Source organism: Halichoerus grypus, chromosome 14 (genome assembly GCF_964656455.1).
Source record: "Halichoerus grypus chromosome 14, mHalGry1.hap1.1, whole genome shotgun sequence".
In the NCBI taxonomy this organism is placed as follows: domain Eukaryota; kingdom Metazoa; phylum Chordata; class Mammalia; order Carnivora; family Phocidae; genus Halichoerus; species Halichoerus grypus.
Window position 1 is genome coordinate 33,494,316 of NC_135725.1, and position 23,342 is coordinate 33,517,657.

At 38.2% G+C, this 23,342-nt stretch overlaps 1 protein-coding gene across 15 annotated transcripts in view; it reads left to right on the forward strand.

Moving 5' to 3' along the window:
* Positions 1-23,342, forward strand: part of KDM4C (lysine demethylase 4C) — a 459,189-nt gene that overhangs the window by 52,053 nt on the left and 383,794 nt on the right. For 14 of the 15 annotated variants that reach the window (XR_013443953.1, XR_013443954.1, XR_013443955.1 and 11 more), the window contains one exon: positions 6,948-7,062. Coding sequence is in view for 11 of the 15 variants with exons in the window: in XM_078062213.1 (XP_077918339.1) it covers positions 6,948-7,062 (115 nt within the window). In the remaining 4 variants the exon portion in view is untranslated. Of the gene's footprint in view, positions 1-6,947; positions 7,063-17,535; positions 18,124-23,342 lie in introns of those variants that run through there. The other variant, XM_078062219.1, reaches the window with a different exon arrangement.

Consider the following 23,342-nt stretch of genomic DNA (forward strand, 5'->3'; position numbering starts at 1 on the left):
GTGGCTAGGGCTTCTAATACTATGTTGAACAGCAGTGGTGATAGTGGACATCCCTGCCGTGTTCCTGACCTTAGGGGGAAAGCTCTCAGTTTCTCCCCATTGAGAATGATATTCGCTGTGGGTTTTTCATAGATGGCTTTTATGATATTGAGGTATGTACCCTCTGTCCCTACACTGTGAAGAGTTTTGATCAAGAAAGGATGCTGTACTTTGTCAAATGCTTTTTCTGCATCTATTGAGAGGATCATATGGTTCTTGTCCTTTCTTTTATTAATGTATTGTATCATGTTGATTGATTTGCGGGTGTTGAAACAACCTTGCAGCCCAGGAATAAATCCCACTTGGTCGTGATGAATAATCCTTTTAATGTACTGTTAGATCCTATTGGCTAGTATTTTGGTGGGAATTTTTACATTCATGTTCATCAGGGATATTGGTCTGTAGTTCTCCTTTTTGATGGGGTCTTTGTCTGGTTTTGGGATCAAAGTAATGCTGTCCTCATAGAATGAGTTTGGAAGTTTTCCTTCCATTTCTATTTTTTGGAACAGTTTCAGAAGAATAGGTATTAATTCTTCTTTAAATGTTTGGTAGAATTCTCCTGGGAAGCCATCTGGCCCTGGGCTCTTGTTTGTTGGGAGATTTTTGATTACTGCTTCAATTTCCTTGCTGGTTATGGGCCTGTTCATGCTTTCTATTTCTTCCTAGTTCAGTTTTGGTAGTTTATAAGTCTCTAGGAATACATCCATTTCTTCCAGATTGTCTAATTTGCTGGCATATAGTTGCTTATAGTATGTTCTTATAATTGTTTGTATTTCTTTGGTGTTGGTTGTGATCTCTCCTCTTTCATTCATGATTTTATTTATTTGGGTCCTTTATCTTTTCTTTTTGGTAACTCTGGCTTATCAATCTTATTAATTCTTTCAAAGAACCAGCTCCTAGTTCTGTTGATCTGTTCTACTGTTCTTTTGGATTCTATTTCATTGATTTCTGCTCTTATCTTTATTATTTCTCTTCTTCTGCTGGGTGTAGGCTTTATTTGCTGTTCTTTGTCCAGCTCCTTTAGGTGTAGGGTTAGGTTGTGTATTTGAGATCTTTCTTGTTTCTTGAGAAAGGCTTGTATTGCTATATACTTCCCTCTTAGGACTGCCTTTGCTGCATCCCAAAGATTTTGAACAGTTGTTGCATCCCAAAGTTTTAAAGAAAGAAAAAGTTATATATATACAAAAATAAGGTTAAATACAAGGAAGAGGTGGCATACAACTGTAAAAATGGAAATTAAAAAAAAAGATTTTGAAAAAGGAATTGATAAGAAGTTGTTTGAAAAAAGAAAGAAGAAGAAAAAAGAGAGAATGTGATTAGGCGGGTGAATAGAATAGAGCCATACACTAGATTTAGGGCATATTTTGGTTCTTTAGAAGAAACTGCATCCCATAATTTTAAAGAAAGAAAAACTTTTATATATATGTATACATACACACACACACACACACGCACAAAAATAAGGTTAAATACAATGAAGGGATAGAATATGAGTATAATAATGAAAATTAAAAAGGATTTTAAAAACAGATTTGATATGAAGTTGGTTAAAGAAGAAAGGAGAAAAATTAAAAAAAAAATAAAGAAAATTAAAAAAATTGCAGTTGAAAGACTAAAGAATCATGGAGAAAAAGCCATGAATTCTACGTGCTGTGTTTTCCTAGCGCTGGAGTTTTGCAGTTCTCATTGATCCGTAAACTTGGTCTTGGCTTGATATTCTTGCTGATCTTCTGGGGGAGGGGCCTGTTGCATTGATTCTCGAATGTCTTTGCCCCAGGTGGAATTGCACTGTCCTTGCCATGGGCCAGGCTAAGGAATCTGCTTTGGTTTGCTCTCTGTAGCTTTTGTTCCCTGAGGCTTTCTGCACAGCTTTAGAGTATGAGAATGAAAATGGCAGCTTGAAAATGGCAGCCTCCCAGTTTCTGGCGCTAGCGGGGCAGAGAGCTTGAGGCCCTACTTCTCAGTGAGTGCTCAGAGAAAAGCAGTCAGTCATTCCTGTCTCCGTGGTCTCTGTCCGCACTCTGCTCACCCAGCCTGTGTCTGAGCATTTATATTTTTGGCACAGGGCCCCATTTGGAGTCTCCAAACCCAGCAGATTCCTGCAGCATGCTCCTGTGCCACTCCTCCCAGGGGAAGAAGAGGAGTCTCCCTGGTTTTGCTGCTTGTCGGGACCCAGGGACCCAACTATGCCGAAGATCACAGTTTATGACAACCCCGAGCTGAGAGCCCACTCCTTGGCTCTCTCTTTGCAGCCGGCTTCCCTGCTCTGATACCTGGGAGCTCTGTCGCACTCAGGCACCCCCAGTTTTCCTGTGACCCTGAGGGTCCTGAGACCAGTGTCCCAGGAAGGGTTCCACCCCCTGGTTAGCCACCAGAGTGACCTCCATCACTGGAGTGGACTTCTACAAGTTCCAGTTTTGTGCTCCGCTGCTCTATCACTTGCCAGTAGCTGGCTGAGGGAGGCTCCCTCCCCCCTGCTGTCTATCTTCCCATATATCGCCTCAGATTTTCTTCTCCGCACGTCCTACCTTGCAGAAAGTGGTCGCTTTTCTGTTCGTAGAATTGCTGTTATTCTTTTCTTTGATCTCTAGTTGAGTTCATAGGTGTTCAGAATGGTTTGATAGCTATCTAGCTGAATTCCTCAGACAGACGAAATTTAGGTCTCCTACTCCTCTGCCATCTTGGACTCACCCCAAAAGTTTTATATTTCATGTGAGTCCCTTGTTTTGAATTTTTGATAGGCATTAGTAAAGCCTCATTGTTTTAGATCTCATTTATTGAGAATGTGAAACTTTTATCATAGACTGGACTGGTTTGCATTCAAACACTTTAAGAACTCTTTTAGCCACTTATTAGTGTAATGCTATTGAAACAAGATTGTGGAAGCACATTTACCCAACTTTTTTTTTTTCTTTATAAATTTTTGTACTTTTTTTTAAGATTTTATTTTTCGACAGCATACATACATATACATACATATGATGGAATATTACTCAGCCATCAAAAAAGTCTTGTCATTCACAATGATGTGGATAGAGCTAGAGTGTATTATGCTAAGTGAAATAAGTTGGTCAGAGAAAGACAAATACCATATGATTTCACTCTTATGTGGAATTTAGGAAACAAAACTGATGAACATATGGGAAGGAGAAAAAAAAGAGGGAAGCAAACCATAAGAGACTCTTTATGATAGAGAACAAACTGAGGGTTGATGGAGGGAGGTGGGTGGGGGATGGGCTAGATGGGTGATGGGTATTAAGGAGGGCATTTGTTATGATGAGCACTGGGTGCTGTATGTAAGTGATGAATCACTGAATTCTACTTCTGAACCCAATATTACTCTATATGTAGACTAACTAGAATTTAAATAGAAATTTGGAGAGAAAAAAATAAAATGAAGATTCCTAGGAAAAAAAATACCTTTGAAAATTCTTTTTATATTTCCTCTGCCAATTCCGTGTGGGAAATTTATTTCAAATGTCCGTGAACTGGGTTTCTAAGCCTCAATCCAAGGCTCTTACTTGTTCACTTACAGCTGTAGTTGGGTCGAATAGTGTTCATAATGGTTATAGGATGGTCCTGAGATGGAGTTAATTTTCATGGGAGGCAGGAGGCATTCTCCTGTTTTTTTTGCTCATCTGTTTTCCTTCATTCAGTATATGCCCTTGCATAGGTGCACAGTGCATAATGTGCTTGGTGTAAACAGTAGACAGGATAACATGCTCATTTGGTTAATAACACAACTTAGTTCAAAGAAAATCTAGAGACCTCCAACATAGTTCTACTATAAAACTTTAAATACTCTCTTGTATCACTTACATTACTGATCTATACTTTATTCTAGGCATGGAGCTATGTGCTTTACATAATTATGTAATGGAGTCCTCACAGTAATTCAACTGTTATTATCCCTGTTTTATAGAGGAATAACTGAGGTCCAGAGAAATTCAGTCTCTTGCCCAGGATTACATAGCTTATACATGGCAAAGCCTGGATTCAAAGCTCTAGGCAGGCTGGTCCTGGAGACTCATCTCTTAACAATTGTAATACAGTGAATAAAAGGTTCTGGGAAAAAGGAATGGTTGGATTGCTTTTGAGAAAATTGATACTGGATTTGTGGGACAGCTGTGATTTTTTTTTTTTTAAGATTTTATTTATTTGGGGGCACCTGGGTGGCTCAGTTGGTTAAGCAACTGCTTTCAGCTCAGGTCATGATCCTGGAGTCCCAGGATCAAGTCCCGCATCGGGCTCCCTGCTCAGCGGGGAGTCTGCTTCTCCCTCTGACCCTCCCCCCCTCATGCTCTCTCTCTCTCAAATAAATAAATAAAATATTAAAAAAAAAAAGATTTTATTTATTTGACAGAGAAAGACACAGCGAGAGAGAGAACACAATCAGGGGGAGTGGGAGAGGGAGAAGCAGGCCTCCCGCTGAGCAGGGAGCCGGATGCGGGGCTCGATCCCAGGACCCTGGGATCATGACCTGAGCCGAAGGCAGATGCTTAACGACTGAGCTACCCAGGCGCCCTGGGACAGCTGTGACTGACAATCTATTAGGGATGGAATCTGTAGCCAGGTTTCATTAGAATTGGGCACCAACTGAGTGAACTGGTCACTTTTTTTTTTTTTTTTTCAAGTTTAGAATCATTATTCATTCAGTCAACAAATACTGTATTCACAGATCTTAGAATTTAACCTCAGTAGCCAATACTGAACCATATGTTTCTTTTTTAGAGTTATAGGTAGTTAAAATTGATCATGATTGAGTAGTATATAGTGATAGATTCTTTGGGTCTCTTACAGTGAAACACAGGTTAGGACTTTAGTATTCAAAAATACAACAGGGCGCCTGGGTGGCTCAGTTGGTTAAGCGACTGCCTTCGGCTCAGGTCATGATCCTGGAGTCCCGGGATCGAGTCCCACATCGGGCTCCCTGCTCAGCAGGGAGTCTGCTTCTCCCTCTGACCCTCCTCCCTCTCATGCTCTCTGTCTCTCATTGTCTCTCTCGCAAATAAATAAAATCTTAAAAAAAAAAAATACAACAAATTTCTCTGTAAGGCATAATAAACAGTATGTCTGTTACCTTTGTCACTTGAGTATGATCTCTGGTTAGCTTGCCTAGAATTCTTATTACTATTGGAACCTACTAATCGAAGTGGTGGAATACAGTGGAGTTAATGATGCTTTCATGCCCATCCTTTTTATTTTTGGCTGTCCTGTTGAGAGTCTTTTTTTGTTTGTTTTTTAACTCTTTTTATTTATTTATTTTTATTATTTTTTTATTATGTTATGTTAATCACCATACATTACATCATTAGTTTTTGATGTAGTGTTCCATGATTCATTGTTTGCATATAACACCCAATGCTCCATGCAGAACGTGCCCTCTTTAATACCCATCACCAGGCTAACCCATACCCTCAGAGGTTCTGGGACCTCTAGAACCCTCAGTTTGTTTCTCAGAGTCCATAGTCTCTCATGGTTCGTCTCCCCCTCCAATTCCCCCCCCCCTTCATTCTTCCCTTCCTGCTATCTTCTTCTTCTTCTTCTTTTTTTTTTTTAACGTATAAGGTATTATTTGTTTCAGAGGTACAGGTCTGTGATTCAACAGTCTTACACAATTCACAGCACTGTTGAGATTCTAATGTTTTGGGTAAATCAGCAAACTATTCTATATTTCAAATACAGTTGTTAATTTGTTTGGTTTTCTTGCTTAATGCTTGGGTAACTAGTTTGGGGTCCCAGTATAGTGGGTATTGATTTTGATTGTTCTACAGTTATTAAATCTATAATAAAATGTCAGTAGGCTTTATGGGGATTGCTACTGCTGCTCTTTTTACTGCTAAAAAACCTGTTTCATTACTTTCTTGTTTTGTTGATTTCTTTTTTCATGTAGAAATATTGTTTTTTTTGTGTGTGTGTATTAATATAAAATTATTTGTTCACAATCCAAATAATACAGAGAAGTCTGCTTTTCTGTAATTCCAATGTGAAAGATAACCATTAATATTAATAATATAGTATATATTTCTTTTTGGCCTTTTGAATACAGTTATAGATATTTTTTACATAAATATTATCATAGTATATTCACCATTCTATAACCTACTTAGTTCATTGTGGAAAAATATTAATATCAATACATAGAAAGATTACCTTATTTTGTATTCTGTATTTTTTTTAACTTAGCCCTTGTTGTTGGACGACATTAGTTTGAGTTTTCAGTTAATACTGGAGCAAACAACCCAGGTCATGTATCGTTGTATATGCCTCTGCATTGTTAGAATGAATTTCCAGAGTTGGATTTTAGGGTTGAAGATACACATTTTTTAAAGGTTTTGATATGTGTAAAAAATTATACTCTGGAAAGTTTGTACTACTTTATACTTTCACTCCAGCTGTGTGAGAGAGGTCTCATTCTAAGAACCTACCATTAATATATTAAGCATTTGCCAATCTAATGGTTGCAAAGTATCTTATTTTGGTTTTGCTTTCCTCAACTTTTAGTGAAATTATTTTTTGTCAATTTTTCTGTAGATGTCTTATCTTTTGCATGTTAAGTCTATAAAATTTACTAGTATAGAATAATTGGTTAAAGATTTTAGAAAATAATTTGAAAGATAAAATAATGAGTTTTTAACTCTTCTTCTATATTTGATACTTTCATGAGAGTATTTTCCTTATTAGTAAAATATATGAAGTTATTATTTAGAGTTATTTAGGAATATTTAGAATACCCAGAGATCCATGGTAAATACATTTGTATATTTGCTTGTTAGATTTGACAACATGAGTTGCTGCATCGTTTTCATTTTGATAAAATTTTGTTTAGAAAGTGATTTAAGTGATATGGGTGGGGAAAATCTTATATCGTCGTATTGGTTTGTACTCTTTTCATTTACCTTTTGCAGATACTGTACTCCAAGATACTTGGATTATGAAGATTTGGAGCGCAAGTACTGGAAGAACTTAACTTTTGTGGCACCTATCTATGGTGCAGACATTAATGGGAGCATATATGATGAGGTATATTTATACTGTAATGGGTTTTGTAAAGGGCAGATTTCCTATTTTTGTTACCGTTTTAGGCACTTGAGAAGTAGTCCTTTGTTATGCTTTGTGTGATCCATAATTCCTCATAGGATAAGGGGAAATCAAGATGTTATCAGTAGGATTTCTGTTGTTGGTATTTTTCAGATTGAAACCAGCAAATGGTACAGATACCTGAAATTGTTCGACAGTAATATATTATGTGGTTATCTGGCTAATATTTAAATTACACTAAAATTTTTTTTAAGCAAAACACATTATAAAGATATTTGGGAAACAGGAAATATTATCCATAATACTACCACCTTAAGGCAAAAAACAGTATTTTAATATGCGTTCTTCTAGTAGTTTTCCCCTAGTCATTTAAAAAAGTTATATTTGAACAGACTTAGTCTCCTGTTTTCCACAAATTGTGAAAGATTTTCTTATTTATTTATTTATTTTTTAAAAAAGATTTATTTATTTTAGAGAGAGAGTGTGCACATGCATGCGTGGGGGAGAGGGGCAGAGGGAGAGGGGGAGAGAGAATCAATCCCAAGTGGACTCCCTGCTGAGTGTGGAGCCTATGGGGTGTGGGGGCTAGATCTCAGGACCTGAGATCATGACCTGAGCCAAAATCAAGAGTCCCAGACTCAACCAACTGAGCCACCCAGGCGCACCGATTTTTCTCTTTTTTAAAAAGTACATATTATTACAGTCTTTCCAGTTATTTTTCGTGAGACTATAATATACTGGAAATAATCCAGTCCTTTTTGTCTCCTCCTAATACATGTAAACTCTGTCTTTTGTTGCTATTGCTGTTCTTCCTTTTTGAAACCTTTTATTCCCTCTCTCCTTGTTTTATTTTGGGAAATGTCTTACATACTGAAAGGTTGAAGTAGTGCAGTGAACACTTGGATACTCCACCTAGATTCTCCAGTTGTTAATATTTGCCTCATTTCCTTTGTTTTTCCATTGCTCCGCCATTGTCTCTCTTTATCTCTTTCTCTGTGTTTCTATCTGCTATAACATTTGAAAGTAAGTTGCAGACATTATGACAGTTCTCCTTTAATTATTACGTGTGTTTTAATAACAAGGTAATTAGGGCGCCTGGGTGGCTCAGTCGTTAAGCGTCTGCCTTTGGCTCAGGTCATGATCCCAGGGTCCTGGGATCGAGTCCCACATCGGGCTCCCTGCTCAGCAGGAAGCCTGTTTCTCCCTCTCCCACTCTCCCTGCTTGTGTTCCTTCTCTCACTGTGTCTCTGTCAAATAAATAAATAAAATCTTAAAAAACAAAAAAACAAAAACAAAACAAAAACAAAAATACCAAGGCAATTTAACATTAGTATATCATTTAATATATAGATCATATTCATGGGATACTAATTTTGCCAATAATATATATATAAATTTTTTCCCTCATCTGAAGGATCTGGTCAAGGATTTCTCTTTATAATTAGTAAGAGATTTATAGGGTGATGCTTAGAGACTAGATGAATAGCCTGTATTCCAGCAGCCTTTCATCTAGTGAATTTACATCCATTGATAATATTTGCCTGAATCTATTATTATAGTATTTTTAAACTTTCTATGTTTTGAAAGCTAAGAAAGTGCATAAAACATAACTTAAAGCTTCATAAATTATTGCAAGGTGAACACCTGTGTACCATCACTGACCTCAAGCACCCTAGAGTTCCCCTGCACACCTTCTTCACTGATCATGGTCTTCCCTTTTTTCTCCAAAGATAGTCACTCTTCTGACTTTATGGCAGTCATATACTTCTTTTCTTTAAAGATGTAGTTAATTATACCCTGTTTCTGAATTTTATATAACTAGAAGAATCATTCAGTGTGTATTCTTTTATGTCTGGCTTCTTTCATGCATTATAAACATTTATAAGCTTTTTCTGCACTGTAGCTATTGTTCATTCATTTTCTTTACAGTATGTTATTCTATTGTATAAATGTTCCACAGTGCATTTATTGTTCTGCTGCTAATGGTCATGTTGATTGCTTCTAGTTTTGGCTTTTATGTGCAAAACTTTCATGAATGTTCAGCACGTTTCCCTGGGTATGGAAGCATGTGTTTATATTGGATGTACGCCTAGTAGTGGTTATAGGGTATGTGTATGGTTAGCTTTAGAAGAAAACTGTTTTCCAGTTTGTACCTTCTTATAGTAGTGTTTTTGAGTTCCTAGTGCTCCACATCCTACCTAATACTTGGTATTGTCATTCTTTTACATTTAGCCATTTTGTTGGGTGTGTGTAGTAGTAACTTGTGGTTTTAAGTTGCGTTATGATTTTTTTCCTTATGTTCATTGGCTGTTCGGATTTTCCCTTTTATTGAGGTGCCTTTTTAAGCCTTTTGAATATTTTTCTTTTGTGTCTTGCTTTTCTTACTGATTTATAGTTCTTTATGCATTCTGGGCATGAGGTAATGGCACAATTTAAAATTTTCTAGATGGATTTCTTTTTTTTTTTTAAAGATTTTATTTATTTATTTGACAGAGAGAGAGACAGCGAGAGAGGGAACACAGCAGGGGGAGTGGGAGAGGGAGAAGCAGGCCTCCTGCCGAGCAGGGAACCTGATGCGGGGCTTGATCCCAGGACCCTGGGATCATGACCTGAGCCGAAGGCAGACGCTTAACCGACTGAGCCACCCAGGTGCCCCCCCCTTTTTAAAAAAAGATTTATTTATTTTAGAGAGAGAAGAGGGGGGAGGGGCATAGGGAGAGGGAGAGAGAAACTTAAGCAGACTCTGTGCTGAGCATGGCGCCTGACAAGGGGGCTCCACCTCATGACCCTGAGATCACAACCTGAGCTGAAAAGAGTCGGATGCTTAACCGACTGTGCCACCCAGGTGCCCCTAGATGGGTTTCTAAATTGAAAGGACCATTTTTTCTTTTTTTTCCTTAAAGATTTTATTTATTTATTTTTGCGAGAGAGGGAGGGGGAGAGAGAGAAAGAGAGAGAGAGAGAATGCGCACATGAGCAGGGGGGAGAGGCAGAGGGAGAAGCAGACTCCTGACTGAGCAGGGAGCCCCACGCAGGACTCCATCCCAAGACCCCGGGATCATGACCTGAGCTGAAGGCAGACACTTAATCGACTGAGCCACCCAGGTGCCCAAAGGACCATTCTTATTTTTGAATATGGACTAGATATTAGATGATACTGTGGAATTATTGTTCTATTAGATGTAATGATGGCATGGTGACTATATATGTATGTGTGTATATATATATACATACACACACACATATATATATACACACACATATATATTTATTAATTAAAGATACACATTTAAATATATGCAGGTTAAGTGACATGGGGTTGGGATTTGCTTTTAAAATACTTTAGAAAATAAGATGATTGGATATAGTTGAAAGAAGGTTGGCAAAATATTGGTAATTGAAGCTAGATGATAGATACATGACATTTTAAATATGTATATGTTTGAAATATTAAAGTTAAAAAAAGAGAAAACATTCCCCATTCTCCTTCTGGGTTTTCATTAATATAAGTAAATTCTACGTTGAGAATTTATTATTTATTAAGGTAGTATATACTCATGTAGAAAATTGAAAAAATATAGAAAAATATGAAGAAGAAAATAAAAATTACTCATAAGCTTACCAAACAGAAACAACCTCTTTAAGATTTCCTTTGGCTTTTCATTTTATGTGAGTGCGTATGTGTGTGTATGCATGTGTTTGCATGTTAGTATATGTTTCCCCAAAGAACCAAGGAGATTTTAACAGTTTTTGGCTTGAGAAACATTTTCTAATATTGCTCTTTAGAGGATTCTTTAGTGTATTCTAGTTCCCACCATGTTTGGATTGCCAAATTATGTCTTGTATTCGATTGTTGCTATATATATATATTTAAAGATTTTATTTATTGAGAGAGAGAGAGAGAGAGAGCGTGCACGAGCAGTGGGGGGAGGGGCAGAGGGAGAGGGAGAAGCAGGCTCCCTACTCAGACTCGAGGCTCGATCCCAGAATCCTGAGATCATGACCTGAGCTGAAGGCAGATGCTTAACTGACTGAGCCACCCAGGTGCCCTAGATTATTGCTGTATTTTTTTGGTATTTCAATTCTAGTGTATTCTTATTGATTTATTCTTTAGTGATAACAAATCTATTTTTTTAAATATTTATTTATTTGAGAGAGAGAGACAGAGGGAGAGAGAGAGAGAGTTCCAAGCTGAGCATAGAGCCCAATGCAGGGTTTGATCTCAGGACCCTGAGATCATTACCTGAGTGCAAACTAAGAGTCAGACGCTCAACTGACTACGCCACCCAGGTGCCCCAATAACAAATCTGTTTTTAAGTTTAACATGTTATGGTTACTTATATTTGGGAAAATGAGTGCCATTAACAGTTAGGCTTCCTTACAGAACATGGCACCTTGTCTTAAACCACTTCTGTGGGATTTCCATTGGAATGGGTAAGGCAGAGTAAATACTGTTGGCATTTTATACATGGGACCTAAGGAGATATTTCCAAAGTTCCTAGGCTAGTTGAGGGGCTGCCAGGTGCTCTTATCTTCCATACCAGTTTTAAGCAAGCAGTTGTGTATAGTTAATCTCATAGGTGTAGAAATGTGTGAAACTAGGTTGTTGTCAACCACAAATTTCCCCTGAACTAATGGTTTATTTTGTGCCGTCTCTCTGGTTTCTTCTGCGTGGTATACTGGCAAGTTTTTAGGCTTCCAAGAGGAAGATTGAGCTGAGGAATCATCTAGATTCTGGGCTGAGAGGTTGCGTGTCTCAGTGCTCTAAAATAAAATAAAACTCAGTTTAAGGTATTTTTTTCTAACCACCCTTTGGGATCGTTGACCTCTTTGTTCCTTTTTGCATATATAATTTAGAGTTAGAAGCAGCATATTTGGGACAGTTTCCAGAACAATTAACATAAAGATGCCCTGAACTAGCTTTCCCTATTTGATAGTAAAATACAATAATTGTTGATGGCACAGAAGAGGCTGATGGACTTTGGTTTGCTGTGCTTATAAATGTATTGCTTGTATTTGAAAACTGGTTACACATTGGCATTGCTTTAAGGGAACATTGACTTTAGAATTCAGATTTGAGTAACTTTAGTTATTAAAATCCAAATGAACAAAATACACTGGTTTGTAAACATGCAGTTTTAAAGCATCATCATTTCCACGTTCTGAAGTCAGGAATCTGTCATTTTGGTAGGACCTACAAGGCATAGTATTTTATGGAATTTGTGTGGCTCTGCAGGAACATTTCGTAGCTCCAGAGTTGAGCTGACATTTTCAAAGCTTTTGTAGCATAAAGAGAAACAAGAGAGATGTTGTAAACTGCTACTGGTAAACAAACCAATCACACTCATGACACCTTAATTCAAACAATTGAAAAACAACTTGTTTTTGCCCCCTTGAGGTAGATGGAGAGTAACAAGAGAGAGAGTGCATTAAAGAGAGTGATGAAGAGTGAGTGTACTAATAACCCACGACTGTCAGTAACGTTTGAAATCATCACAGTGAATGTGCATGTATTGTTTTGCTCTTTACTGTTGTGTCCTTGAATTGTTTAACTGTTTGGCTCAATATTTATTTTTTATTTATTTTTATTTTTTTCAAGATTTTATTTATTTATTTGACAGAGAGAGACACAGCGAGAGAGGGAACACAAGCAGGGGGAGTGGGAGAGGGAGAAGCAGGCTTCCCGCTGAGCAGGGAGCCTGATGTGGGGCTCGATACCAGGATCCTGGGATCATGACCTGAGCCAAAGGCAGACGCCTAACGACTGAGCCACCCAGGTGCCCCTGGCTCAATATTTAAATTGTATTGAGAACTGGTTTGGTATGGTTTATGGCATTATTTTGGAAGGAATTATAGTCATCAAATTGTAGTTCACTTTCCCCCCTACTTTCTAGTTATGGCCATTTCCTTTTTAGTAGAATGATCGAAAAACCATAGCTTTTTTATGAGGCTGGGAGTTCTTGGAGAGGGTGTGGGGAGGTAAGCGGAACAATTTGTGCAGGATGCAGAGATGAATAAGGATCCTCCTTCTCAAGTAATTCATAGGCTTAGAGGGGCAGTAAAGTGTAATGAGCTTGGCCATAAAGGCAAGTGTAGGGTTCTAGGGAGCCGGTAGGAGAGACACTTAGAGCAGACTTGGCACTGAAGGAACACTTGCTGGAGGAGAGAGAACATTTGAACTGGACCTAGATGAGTAAGTTCAAGTCAGGTAAAGGAGGCAGAAAGGAGGATGGGGCAGGAGCTAGACAGATTTGAGGGTAAGACCACACGTAATAGTCTCTGTATTTTTACTGAATTCTGAGGCTTTTTTCTCAACACCGGCTTGAGGAGGGTGAGGCTGGCCTGGAATAATGGGATCTAAGGGGAAGGGATCTGCCCCAGGCTGCAGACAGGGCTGTGGATATGGGCTCAGACCTGTGGTGCTATAGTGGCCCCTCCTGCTCAGATGTTTGTCTTGCAGCACCAGGCAAATCTTTTCAGTGGCACGGGGGGCGCCATTTTAGTGATGATCAGGCTTGGATAAAACACAGGAATTAGGGGTGAGGGTGTTCATGAAGGACTAGTTGAGGACAGTCAGCCCTAATAGTAAAGGGAGAAGGGCTTGGAGATCTAGGGCATGAGTCTTGGCGCCTCTTTCATTCTGCCGCTTCTTTCAGAGCTTGATTTCCTTAGGATATACGAAAGAGTATCAGTCTGTACCATGGGCAGTAGCCTGTGGCAGTAGTAACAGTCACATGATTTAAACAAGTTACTGTTTTTTCAATTGAGATACCAAGACTATCAAAGGCATATGGTGACACAACCCAGCCTTTGGGTGTATGATGCAGAGCAGAGCTAGGCAGTCGGATTCTGTCTGTTGTTTGTCTTTATAAAGTTTTATTGGAGCATAGCCTAGTTCATTCATTTATATTATGGCTTTTTTTTTTCACTGCAGTGGCAGAATTAAGTAGTTGTGACAGAGATTGTATGGCCCACAAAAGCTAAAATATTTACTGTCTGGCCCTTTGCAGAAAAAGTTTGCCAATCCCTAATATAGAGGCATAATTATGTACTCGGGGAAGGATGCTTAAAACCTTTTTGAGATAAATGGGATATAAATAAAATTCTGAATGTTCTCAGGAGAATGAGATTCATATATATTGACTACACTGATACCTTGAGACAATGAAATTGAGGTGTTTAATTATGTCAGGAATTTTCTGTAATTTAAGATGTTCCTGAACTTAGACATAGAGCAACGTGTGTTCTTGGGTGGCCCTAGATAACTCCTTGGTAACGGTAACATAAGCTTAAGAGTCCTAAGATCTGAATTTTTGTTGTTAGGCTTCACTAAGGGCTCGTCCATTATATATATATATGTATATATATTTAAGCATTTAATTAATTAATTTAAAGATTTTATTTATTTATTTGTGAGAGAGAGAGCATGAGTGGAGGGGTAGAGGGAGAGGGAGAAGCAGACTCCCCGCTGAGCAAGGAACTTGAAGTGGGACTTGATCCCAGGACTCTGAGATCATGACCTGAGTTGAAGGTAGACACTTAACCAACTGAGCCACCCAGGCACCCTGGGCTCATCCATTATAAAGAAAGTTTTAACTAGCCTTTGCGAACTGTACATTTACAAAGTTAGCTTTCTGTTAAAAGAAGCATGAGAGTTTCTTCAGGAAACAAACACACAAAAAAGAAGAGATATAAAGATTGAAGAGGAACAGGGAGAAAATGTCCTGTAACTGTGTGGGATGCTCCAACTTGGCTAAGGGACATGAAAGTCAACAGGTATCTGTAGGAAAGACAGAAGCTAGGACATTTCTGAGATAGCCAGTAGCCGAGTGTATTTCCACAGACCTTTGAAGACAGCGTGCATCTCTTTGTTCTGTGTATGAGAGTAAAGCACAGGCATCAACATTATTTTATTTTTATTTTTATTTTTATTTTTTTATTTTTTTTAAAGATTTTATTTATTTATTTGACAGAGACAGAGAGAGCAGGAACACAAGCAGGGGGAGTGGGAGAGGGAGAAACAGGCTTCCTTCCGGGCAGGGAGCCTGATGTGGGACTCGATCCCAGGACCCTGGGATCATGACCTGAGCCGAAGGCAGACGCTTAACGACTGAGCCACCCAGGCGCCCATCAACATTATTTTAGAGTGAGACAGTCAGTCTTGTGTTCTGTGTGCTATTTAGGGCTGCATTTCTAGCAACACCTGTCATATAGTATAATGTCTTAATGATGATAATGGTTCATTGAATCGAGGTTTAAAATGAAGTTCCATATGCTTTGTTTAAGCTGGCTATTGTCTTCCTAATTTGTAACACTAGAAGGATCCCCAAGAATATTGTCTGTCTTCAAGAGAGTCCTCTTTGCAAAGTTTTCCCTTTGTTGAATGGTGACAGACAGGTCTGCCCCTAAGCCTCACCCACCTCCTCCATCGCCCAGGCTGTCTGGTTCGAATGTCTCATAACATCACAGGCAGTATAGTCTGCAGTGGCCCCTTTGAGCTGATGTTGTCAGAGTAGTGTACCAGCGAGGACTTTAGCTTATCCACACCATCATAGTTCTCACTTAAGAGCAAGTTGGCCTTCTTTGGATGCCTTACGTCCTGGTACTTCTTTTTTTGAAATAAACCTATGAGATGGTATTGCATTAAGATTGACAATTTCCTTTGTGTATCATCATTTTTAGTGGCAGTTTTCTGCAGTTCACTGAAGGAAGATAGCACATCTTACTGTGAGGGGAAACTGCCTCACCCATGACCTACAGCTTATGCCATCTATCACTGTTCATAAATCTCTCAGACTTGCTTTGAGATTCGGTTCCTTCACTAAATCATGTTCCTCCCCCACTTGCAGATGCTTCCACATCTTTGAAGGTGTCTACCACCCGCCCCTGTACCAGCCTGGTACTCAGTGGTCTCCTATGCTGCGAGTGGCGCTAAGTCCACTGTACATGGAATTTCTCTAGTTTCTCAAATATTGTTATGGCTTGAGTAACTACAGTTAGGCTTTCCAACACTGCTGTGTTTAGTAGATAGGGACACGTGGAGGTCATGCCTTATGTGCTTCCTTCCCTCAGTATGCCCCATCACTTCCAACTCTTTCTGATGTGTGGGCTTCTCTAAGTTTCTTATGCTCACTTATTTTTTTGTTGGTCATTTCTACTTTCTCAGAAAATATTTTCATTAATAATGATGGGATGATGATAGCATTGATGCTCAGTACATTTAATATGGGCACAAGGCATGATTGGCATAATCCTTTAGGGAGAACATTTGAGATAAAACTGAACTGTTATCCACACTCCCTTACCTAGATTTGTGTACAACCAAAATGATTCTGTTGGTGGACATTCAGAGTCATTATAGAGAGTTTTTGATGTGGATAGTGAATTTTGGGTAAAAAATATATAATTTAGCAAATTTAGAAAATGAGTATAGAAAATTAAGGATACCTGTATTTATGTGACTATTTCTTCCTCAGTAGACTCTTAGTCCAGTGATGGCAGGTGTTATTTCTCACAGACTTTTCAGTCCCAGCTCCTGTCATAGTGCCTGCTGCAGAGAAGGCACTGAAATAATTGTAGAATTGATGAGTGTATGACTTTTAAAAAGTAGTCTGAGGACAAATCATGGAGTTTCTTGTATGTTTTTGGTTATTGCTCTGTACATCTTGAACTGTTTGAGATTATTTTAGTAGGGAAGTGATAGGATCAGAATCATGTTTTAGGAACTGTGATCAGATAATGGTCTATAAGATGAACTAGTCACAGCAAGAGGCTTGGAAAGTGCTCTGAAGAGGAAGAGGGACAAGTTAGAGTTATCTTCCCCAGTGTGTGTTTTTCTGAACACTAATACCCTGAGGCAGTGAAACTTTTTGGTCTCAGGTCCCCTTTATACTTCTAATAATTTATTGTGGACCTCAAAGAGCTTTTCTTTTGTAGGTTATATCTATCCTTGTTTACTTTATTAGAAATTAAAACTGAAACTGAGAATATTTAAAAGTATTTAATTAAGAATAATCCATTATATAATAACATACATATTTTTATTAAAAAATGACTGTACTTTCCAACACAAAACACTTGGTGAAAGGGGTGTCATTATTTTACATTTTCCAAATCTCTAATGTCTAGCTTAATAGAAGACCTCTGAATTCATATACTTGCTTCTGCATTTAGTCTGTGGTGATGTCATGTAGCCTCTGGAAAACTCGACTCTACTGTCATGAAATGAGAATGAGAGTGAAAAGCAAATAATGTGTTGGTATAATTATGAAGACAGTTTTGATGCCACAGACCTGAATGGGATCTGGGTGTTTGCCAGTGGTCCCCAGACAACACTTGAAAACTGTTACCTTAAGATATTTAGCAAAAGATTCCTTTTCTCATCTCAGTTTACATAGATGATGCAGGGATCTTAAGATAAAATAACAGTGTTCCATTCTTGTTACTGACCTTCAGGTAACTGCGTTCCTGATATACACTTCAAAGACCGAATCACATTAGGAGACAGTGGTTCTCATCATGGAAGCCATGGAGTTCTTTGGGGAACATCATGCCACATATTCTGTCATATAACTCAGGCAAAATTTTACAAGCAGAAAATGGACTTAGGATGTGAATTCAAGTCCTTAAGTCTCAAAATATATAAAATATTTTAAAGAAATTATATTTCTGAGATTATCCCTCAGTGTTAATTTGCTAGTCATCCAGGTATTAATATACAATTGATAGAAAATTAAAAACATTTTGAAAAACTGTGGTAAGCCTTAAGACAAAAATACAGTGTCTTATACTGTATATTTCTCCTTGAGAGCTGGAGAATTTTTTTTCCCTGCTATTTATGTACTGGGTAGATGGATGTGTATTTGGGGTCCTATTTCCAATATTTTTTTGCCAGTTTTCTTTCGTGTCTGTGAGTATAAATACATAAATGTTTAAGGTAAAAGTACCTTTTTGTTGATATAAATGTTAAGGATAAAAAATTTGGAAAGCATTGTATAAGAGAAAAAAATTGAAATCACTAATAAATCCTGGCTTTCAAAGACACTAGCTGTCAAAAACATTTAGTGTATTTCTTTCCGATGTTTGTTCTCTACTTAATGCCTGAGAACTGTGTTTTTTTTGTTTTTTTGTTTGCTTGTTTGTTTTTTACAGATATGGTATCATAGTGAACATACTTGTTTTTTTTTTTCTCTCCCATTTTAACGCATTGTGAACGCTTTCCCATGTTGATAGATGTTCTTCAGCAGGGTGATTTAACATTTATTTTATCTGTCTTATTTTTATTGGTAGGATGGTTTTCTCAGGGGAGGGGGGGAACATAAATCTAAGGTGAAGAGGGATGCAGGCAGGCTGTGGAGGCAGGGAGGGTATGACAACTCCTGGTCTTGCAGAGATCATTGTTGGGTAGGCCACAGTCCATAGTGGGGTGGCCAGATTATTGTCAACCCAAGAGAGTGGCCCTTTGCTGCAGACACTGGCTGCCTTATTTCCTGCCTTTCCTGAACCTCAGATTGAAATAGGATTTATCCAAGATGACACAGCCTCTTGAAATAGAAGGCCATTATTAAACAGTACAGAATATTTGCTCTATTTACTTACATAATCAATGCCTGCCATCCATCCCTAGCTGTGACTTTCAAGAAAGCCCTGTCTTTGCCTTGGAGTCTTCATCTGTAAAGGGAAGTGATTGAATTAACTGCTCTCTGAGGTTCCTCCCAGATTAAAAATGTTTGTTTCATGATGAGCAACGTTTCTTGAAGAAGGTGAACTGGATTCTTTGATAGTGCAGTTTTACGAATTCCAGATTTCTTTGGTATTATAATTTTATCAAGAGCCTCTCTATAAGAAAGCTTTTGGCTAAAGCATGGGAATCTTTTCATACTAAGATTTTAGTTTTAGCTGCATCTTTAGCCTTATAAATGATATATTTTTTTCTTCTCACAATGGGGAAGCTTAAATACCTTTACCCACCAGATGGTGCACTTGGACAACAAATTTATCTAAGGCTGAGGGTTTCCAAATGAAGTTAAACAGTTGAAACTGAGTCACTAACAAAGTTCCTTTCCATTTTGTATTTGTATCATGTCAGTATATCATTTCTCTTGAAATAAGAAATAATTTGAAGCCAGAACACTGTGTGTGTAATTTTCACATCCAAGGTAAAATGTCATCATTCCAGACATGTTTTGGCGCAAAGAAAGAGATATTGGCTTATAGGATTTTGACTTTCAGATTTTCAGTTAATCAAAACTCCTTATCTGCCAGCATATTATGGCTGATCTTCAGTGAATGATCCCATATTATGCCATCCAGACAGGGGAGGTGATGGTACTTCGAATTCACTAGTCATATTTCATCTAGAATGTTCCATCAGTTCTGGAAGCTGTGTTTTTAGAGGGCTATTGCTAGAGCAGCATGCCAGGATTATACAGGAACTGACAGTGGAAGACATGTAAAGCTCAGATGTAGGGTGACCTCAGAGTACACGGCCACTGCCCTCAAGTGTATTGCATGTGAGAGGGTTAGGGGGATCACTGTGGGAACATCAATTTTGTCTCTGGAAGAACTTTCTGAAGAACACAATTGCCCAAAACAGGCTAGGCTGCCACTTGAGATAAGCAGTTACTGACCTCAGCATGTTCATGGGAAAAACCATCTGATCTTATGTTGGAAATGATTTTGGGCTGGATAGGATTTGGATAGAATTAGTCATTTTTCTTTAAGTCTTCTCTTTATGTATCAACGGTTAAACTTCACAATTAAAGTATACTTACATGTTCAATACAGTGCTAAATTAATAAATCAGAAATATATGTAGAGTCCCATGCTGCTGAGTGGTTTGTGGAAGTATGAGAAATGTCAGGATAGCAAGTCTTTGCCAGTGCAAGGTGCCTACTAGTTAGCTGGAGAGTCATGAAAGGTTTGCCCAAGGGATAAATAACACATATAGTGCAAACTAGGTCCTCCATGGCTGGCATGAATACTATGCACCTTAAGAGTATAAAGAGGTTAAGCTTCCTGGGGACTGACATATGGTGAGAATTAAAGGTATAGTGGCCATCAGACATATGAGCCATGGTGAGGGGTGAGGATACTAAGTGTTCTGTGGGTACTAGATGATCAGTAGGCCCAGAAGGGCAGATATCTGTTGGGAAAGTATTAGGGAAGCAGCAATAGGAATTACTGAGGGGGCAAGAACATGAAGGCCAAAGGTGAAAAACCAGAGTTTTATTGCTGAATTTGACTGGTGATCATAGAATCATTGATGATTTCACCTGGAAGGAGTCTTGGAAATCATCTGATATAGCCAACACATTTTTAGATGAAGAACCTCAGATTGAAATAGGATTTATCCAAGATGACACCTACTTAGTGGCGGAGCTGGGAGGCCCCTTTTCCTGTTCTCTTTCTACTATTCTACACTGTCACCAGGAAGAACTTTGAACTGAGTTGTGTACTCTGGACCTCTTCCTCTCTTGGGTTAATATCTTCCAGGGTCTTCACTGGATGTTTAGTATCTTCAGAAGCAAGCTCCTGTTGCCATTGCAGCCCTGGCCTTGCCTGCAGGTTTATAATAGTACTTTGATAAGGCATGTCCATTTGAAGCTCCATTCCCACCTTGGCCCCACTCTTTCCCATTTTTTAAAAAATGAAGATGAATATAATCTAGATTTCATCTTTATTATGGCTTTTAAAGACATGGAAGCAGGTATTTTTTTTTTAAAGAGGAATTTTATAAATAGAATAGAAAGATTCACGTAATTCTACTGTGAAAAAGGAACTATTGATCCACACCTTCGGCTTCTAGAATCTGTTTTAGAAATGATCAGAAATATGGGTCAATGTTTATCAAAATTATTTTCCAGTGTTTTTTAAAATTATAGCAAAGAATGTAAAACAATGTATGTGTTACAAAGGAAAATAATGATACAAACTGTTGTAGACATGAAGTAATACATACAATAGAATAGAGGTTAGGAAAAGGTTTATAATTTAGTGGTGAGTGAATAAACCAAGGTAACTGTGTATAGATATATCCCCAAGATAGATGCAGCAAAGCTGGTCCCAAGAGGGAAGTATATGGCAACATAGGCCTTTTCAAGAAGCAAGTAAAGTCTCAAATACACAACCTAACCTTACATCTAAAGGAGCTGGAAAAAGAACAGCAAATAAAGCCTAAAGCCCACAGGAGAAGAGAAATTAAATAAAGATTAGAGCAGAAATCAATGATATAGAAATAAAAAAACCTAGTAGAACAGATCAACAAAGTTAGGAGCTGGTTCTTATCAAAAAGAAAAGAGAAAAGGGCGCCTGGGTGGCTCAGTCGTTTAGCATCTGCCTTCGGCTCAGGTCATGATCCCAGGGTCCTAATGAGTAAAAATCTTTAAAAAAAAAGGAAAAGAAAAGAGAAAGGACCCAAATAAATAAAATCATGAATGAAAGAGGAGCGATCACAACCAACACCGAAGAAATGCAAACAATTATAAGAGAATATTATGAGCAATTATATGCCAACAATTTAGGCAATCTGGAAGAAATGGATAAATTCCTAGAGACATATAAACTACCAAAACTGAAACAGGAAGAAATTGAAAAGCTGAACAGACCCATAGCCAGCAAGGAAATTGAATCAGTAATCAAAAATATCCCAACAAACAAGAGTCCAGGGCCAGATGGTTTCCTAGGGAAATTCTACCAAATATTTAAAGAAGAATTAATGCCTATTCTTCTGAAATTGTTCCAAAAAATAGAAATGGAAGGAAAACTTCCAAACTCATTCTATGAGGCCAGCATTACCTTGATCCCAAAACCAGACAAAGACCTCACTAAAAAGGAGAATTACAGACCAATATCCCTGATGAACATGGATTCAGAAATTCTGACCAAGATACTAGCTAATAGGATCCAACAGTACATTAAAAGGATTATTCACCATGACCAAGTCAGATTTATTCCTGGCTGCAGGGGTGGCTCAACATCCACAAATCAGTCAGTGTGATATACCACATTAATAAAAGAAAGGACAAGAACCATATGATCCTCTCAATAGATGCAGATAAAGCATTTGACAAAATACAGCAGTCTTTCTTGATAAAAACCCTCCACCATGTAGGGATGGAGGGAACATACCTCCACATCATAAAAGCCGCATACAAAAGACCCACAGTGAATACCATCCTCAATGGGGAAAACCTGAGAGCTTTTCCCCTAAGGTCGGGAATATGACAGGGATGTCCACTCACACTACTGTTATTCAGTATAGTACTGAAAGTCCTAGCCACAGCAATCAGACAACAAAAAGAAATAAAAGGCATTCAGATTGGTGAAAAAGAAGTCAAACTTTCTCTTTGCAGACGACATGATACTCTATCTAGAAAACCCAAAAGACTCCATCCAAAAATTGCTGGAACTGATACAGGAATTCAGCAAAGTTGCAGGATATAAAATCAATGCACAGAAGCCAGTTGAATTTCTATATATCAGCAATGAAGCAGCAGAAAGAGAAATGAAGGAGTCAATCCCATTTACAATTGCACCAAAAACCATTAGATATCTAGAAATTAACCTAACCAAAGAGGTAAAAGATCTGTATTCTGCAAATTATAGAACACTTATGAAAGAAATTGAGGAAAACACAAAGAAATGGAAAAACATTCTATGCTCATGGATTGGAAGAACAAATATTGTCAAAATGTCTGTGCTACCCAAAGCAATCTACACATTCAATGCAATCCCTATCAAAATACCATCAACATTTTTCACAGAGCTAGAACAAACCTAAAATGTGTATGGAACCAGAAAAGACCCCAAATAACCAAAATAATGTTGAAAAAGAAAATCAGGGGTGCCTGGGTGGCTCAGTCGGTTAAGTGTCTGCCTTCGGCTCAGGTCATGATCCGAGGGTCCTGGGATCAAGGCCCACGTCAGGCTCCCTGCTCCATGGGGACTCTATTTCTCCCTTTCCCTCTGCCCACTTGTATGCTCGTGCATGTGTGCTCTCTCTCTCTGTGTCAAATAAATAAAATCTTAAAAAAAAGAAAAAGAAAATAAAAGCTGGAGGCATCACAATTCCAGCCTTCAAGCTGTATTACAAAACTGTAATCTTCAAGACAATATGATACTGGCACAAAAACTGACAGATAGTTCAGTGGAACAGAATAGAGAACCCAGAAATGGACTCTCAACTCTGTGGTCAACTGATCTTCGACAAAGCAGGAAAGAATATCCAATGGACAAATATCCAAAAAGACAATTTCCTCAAC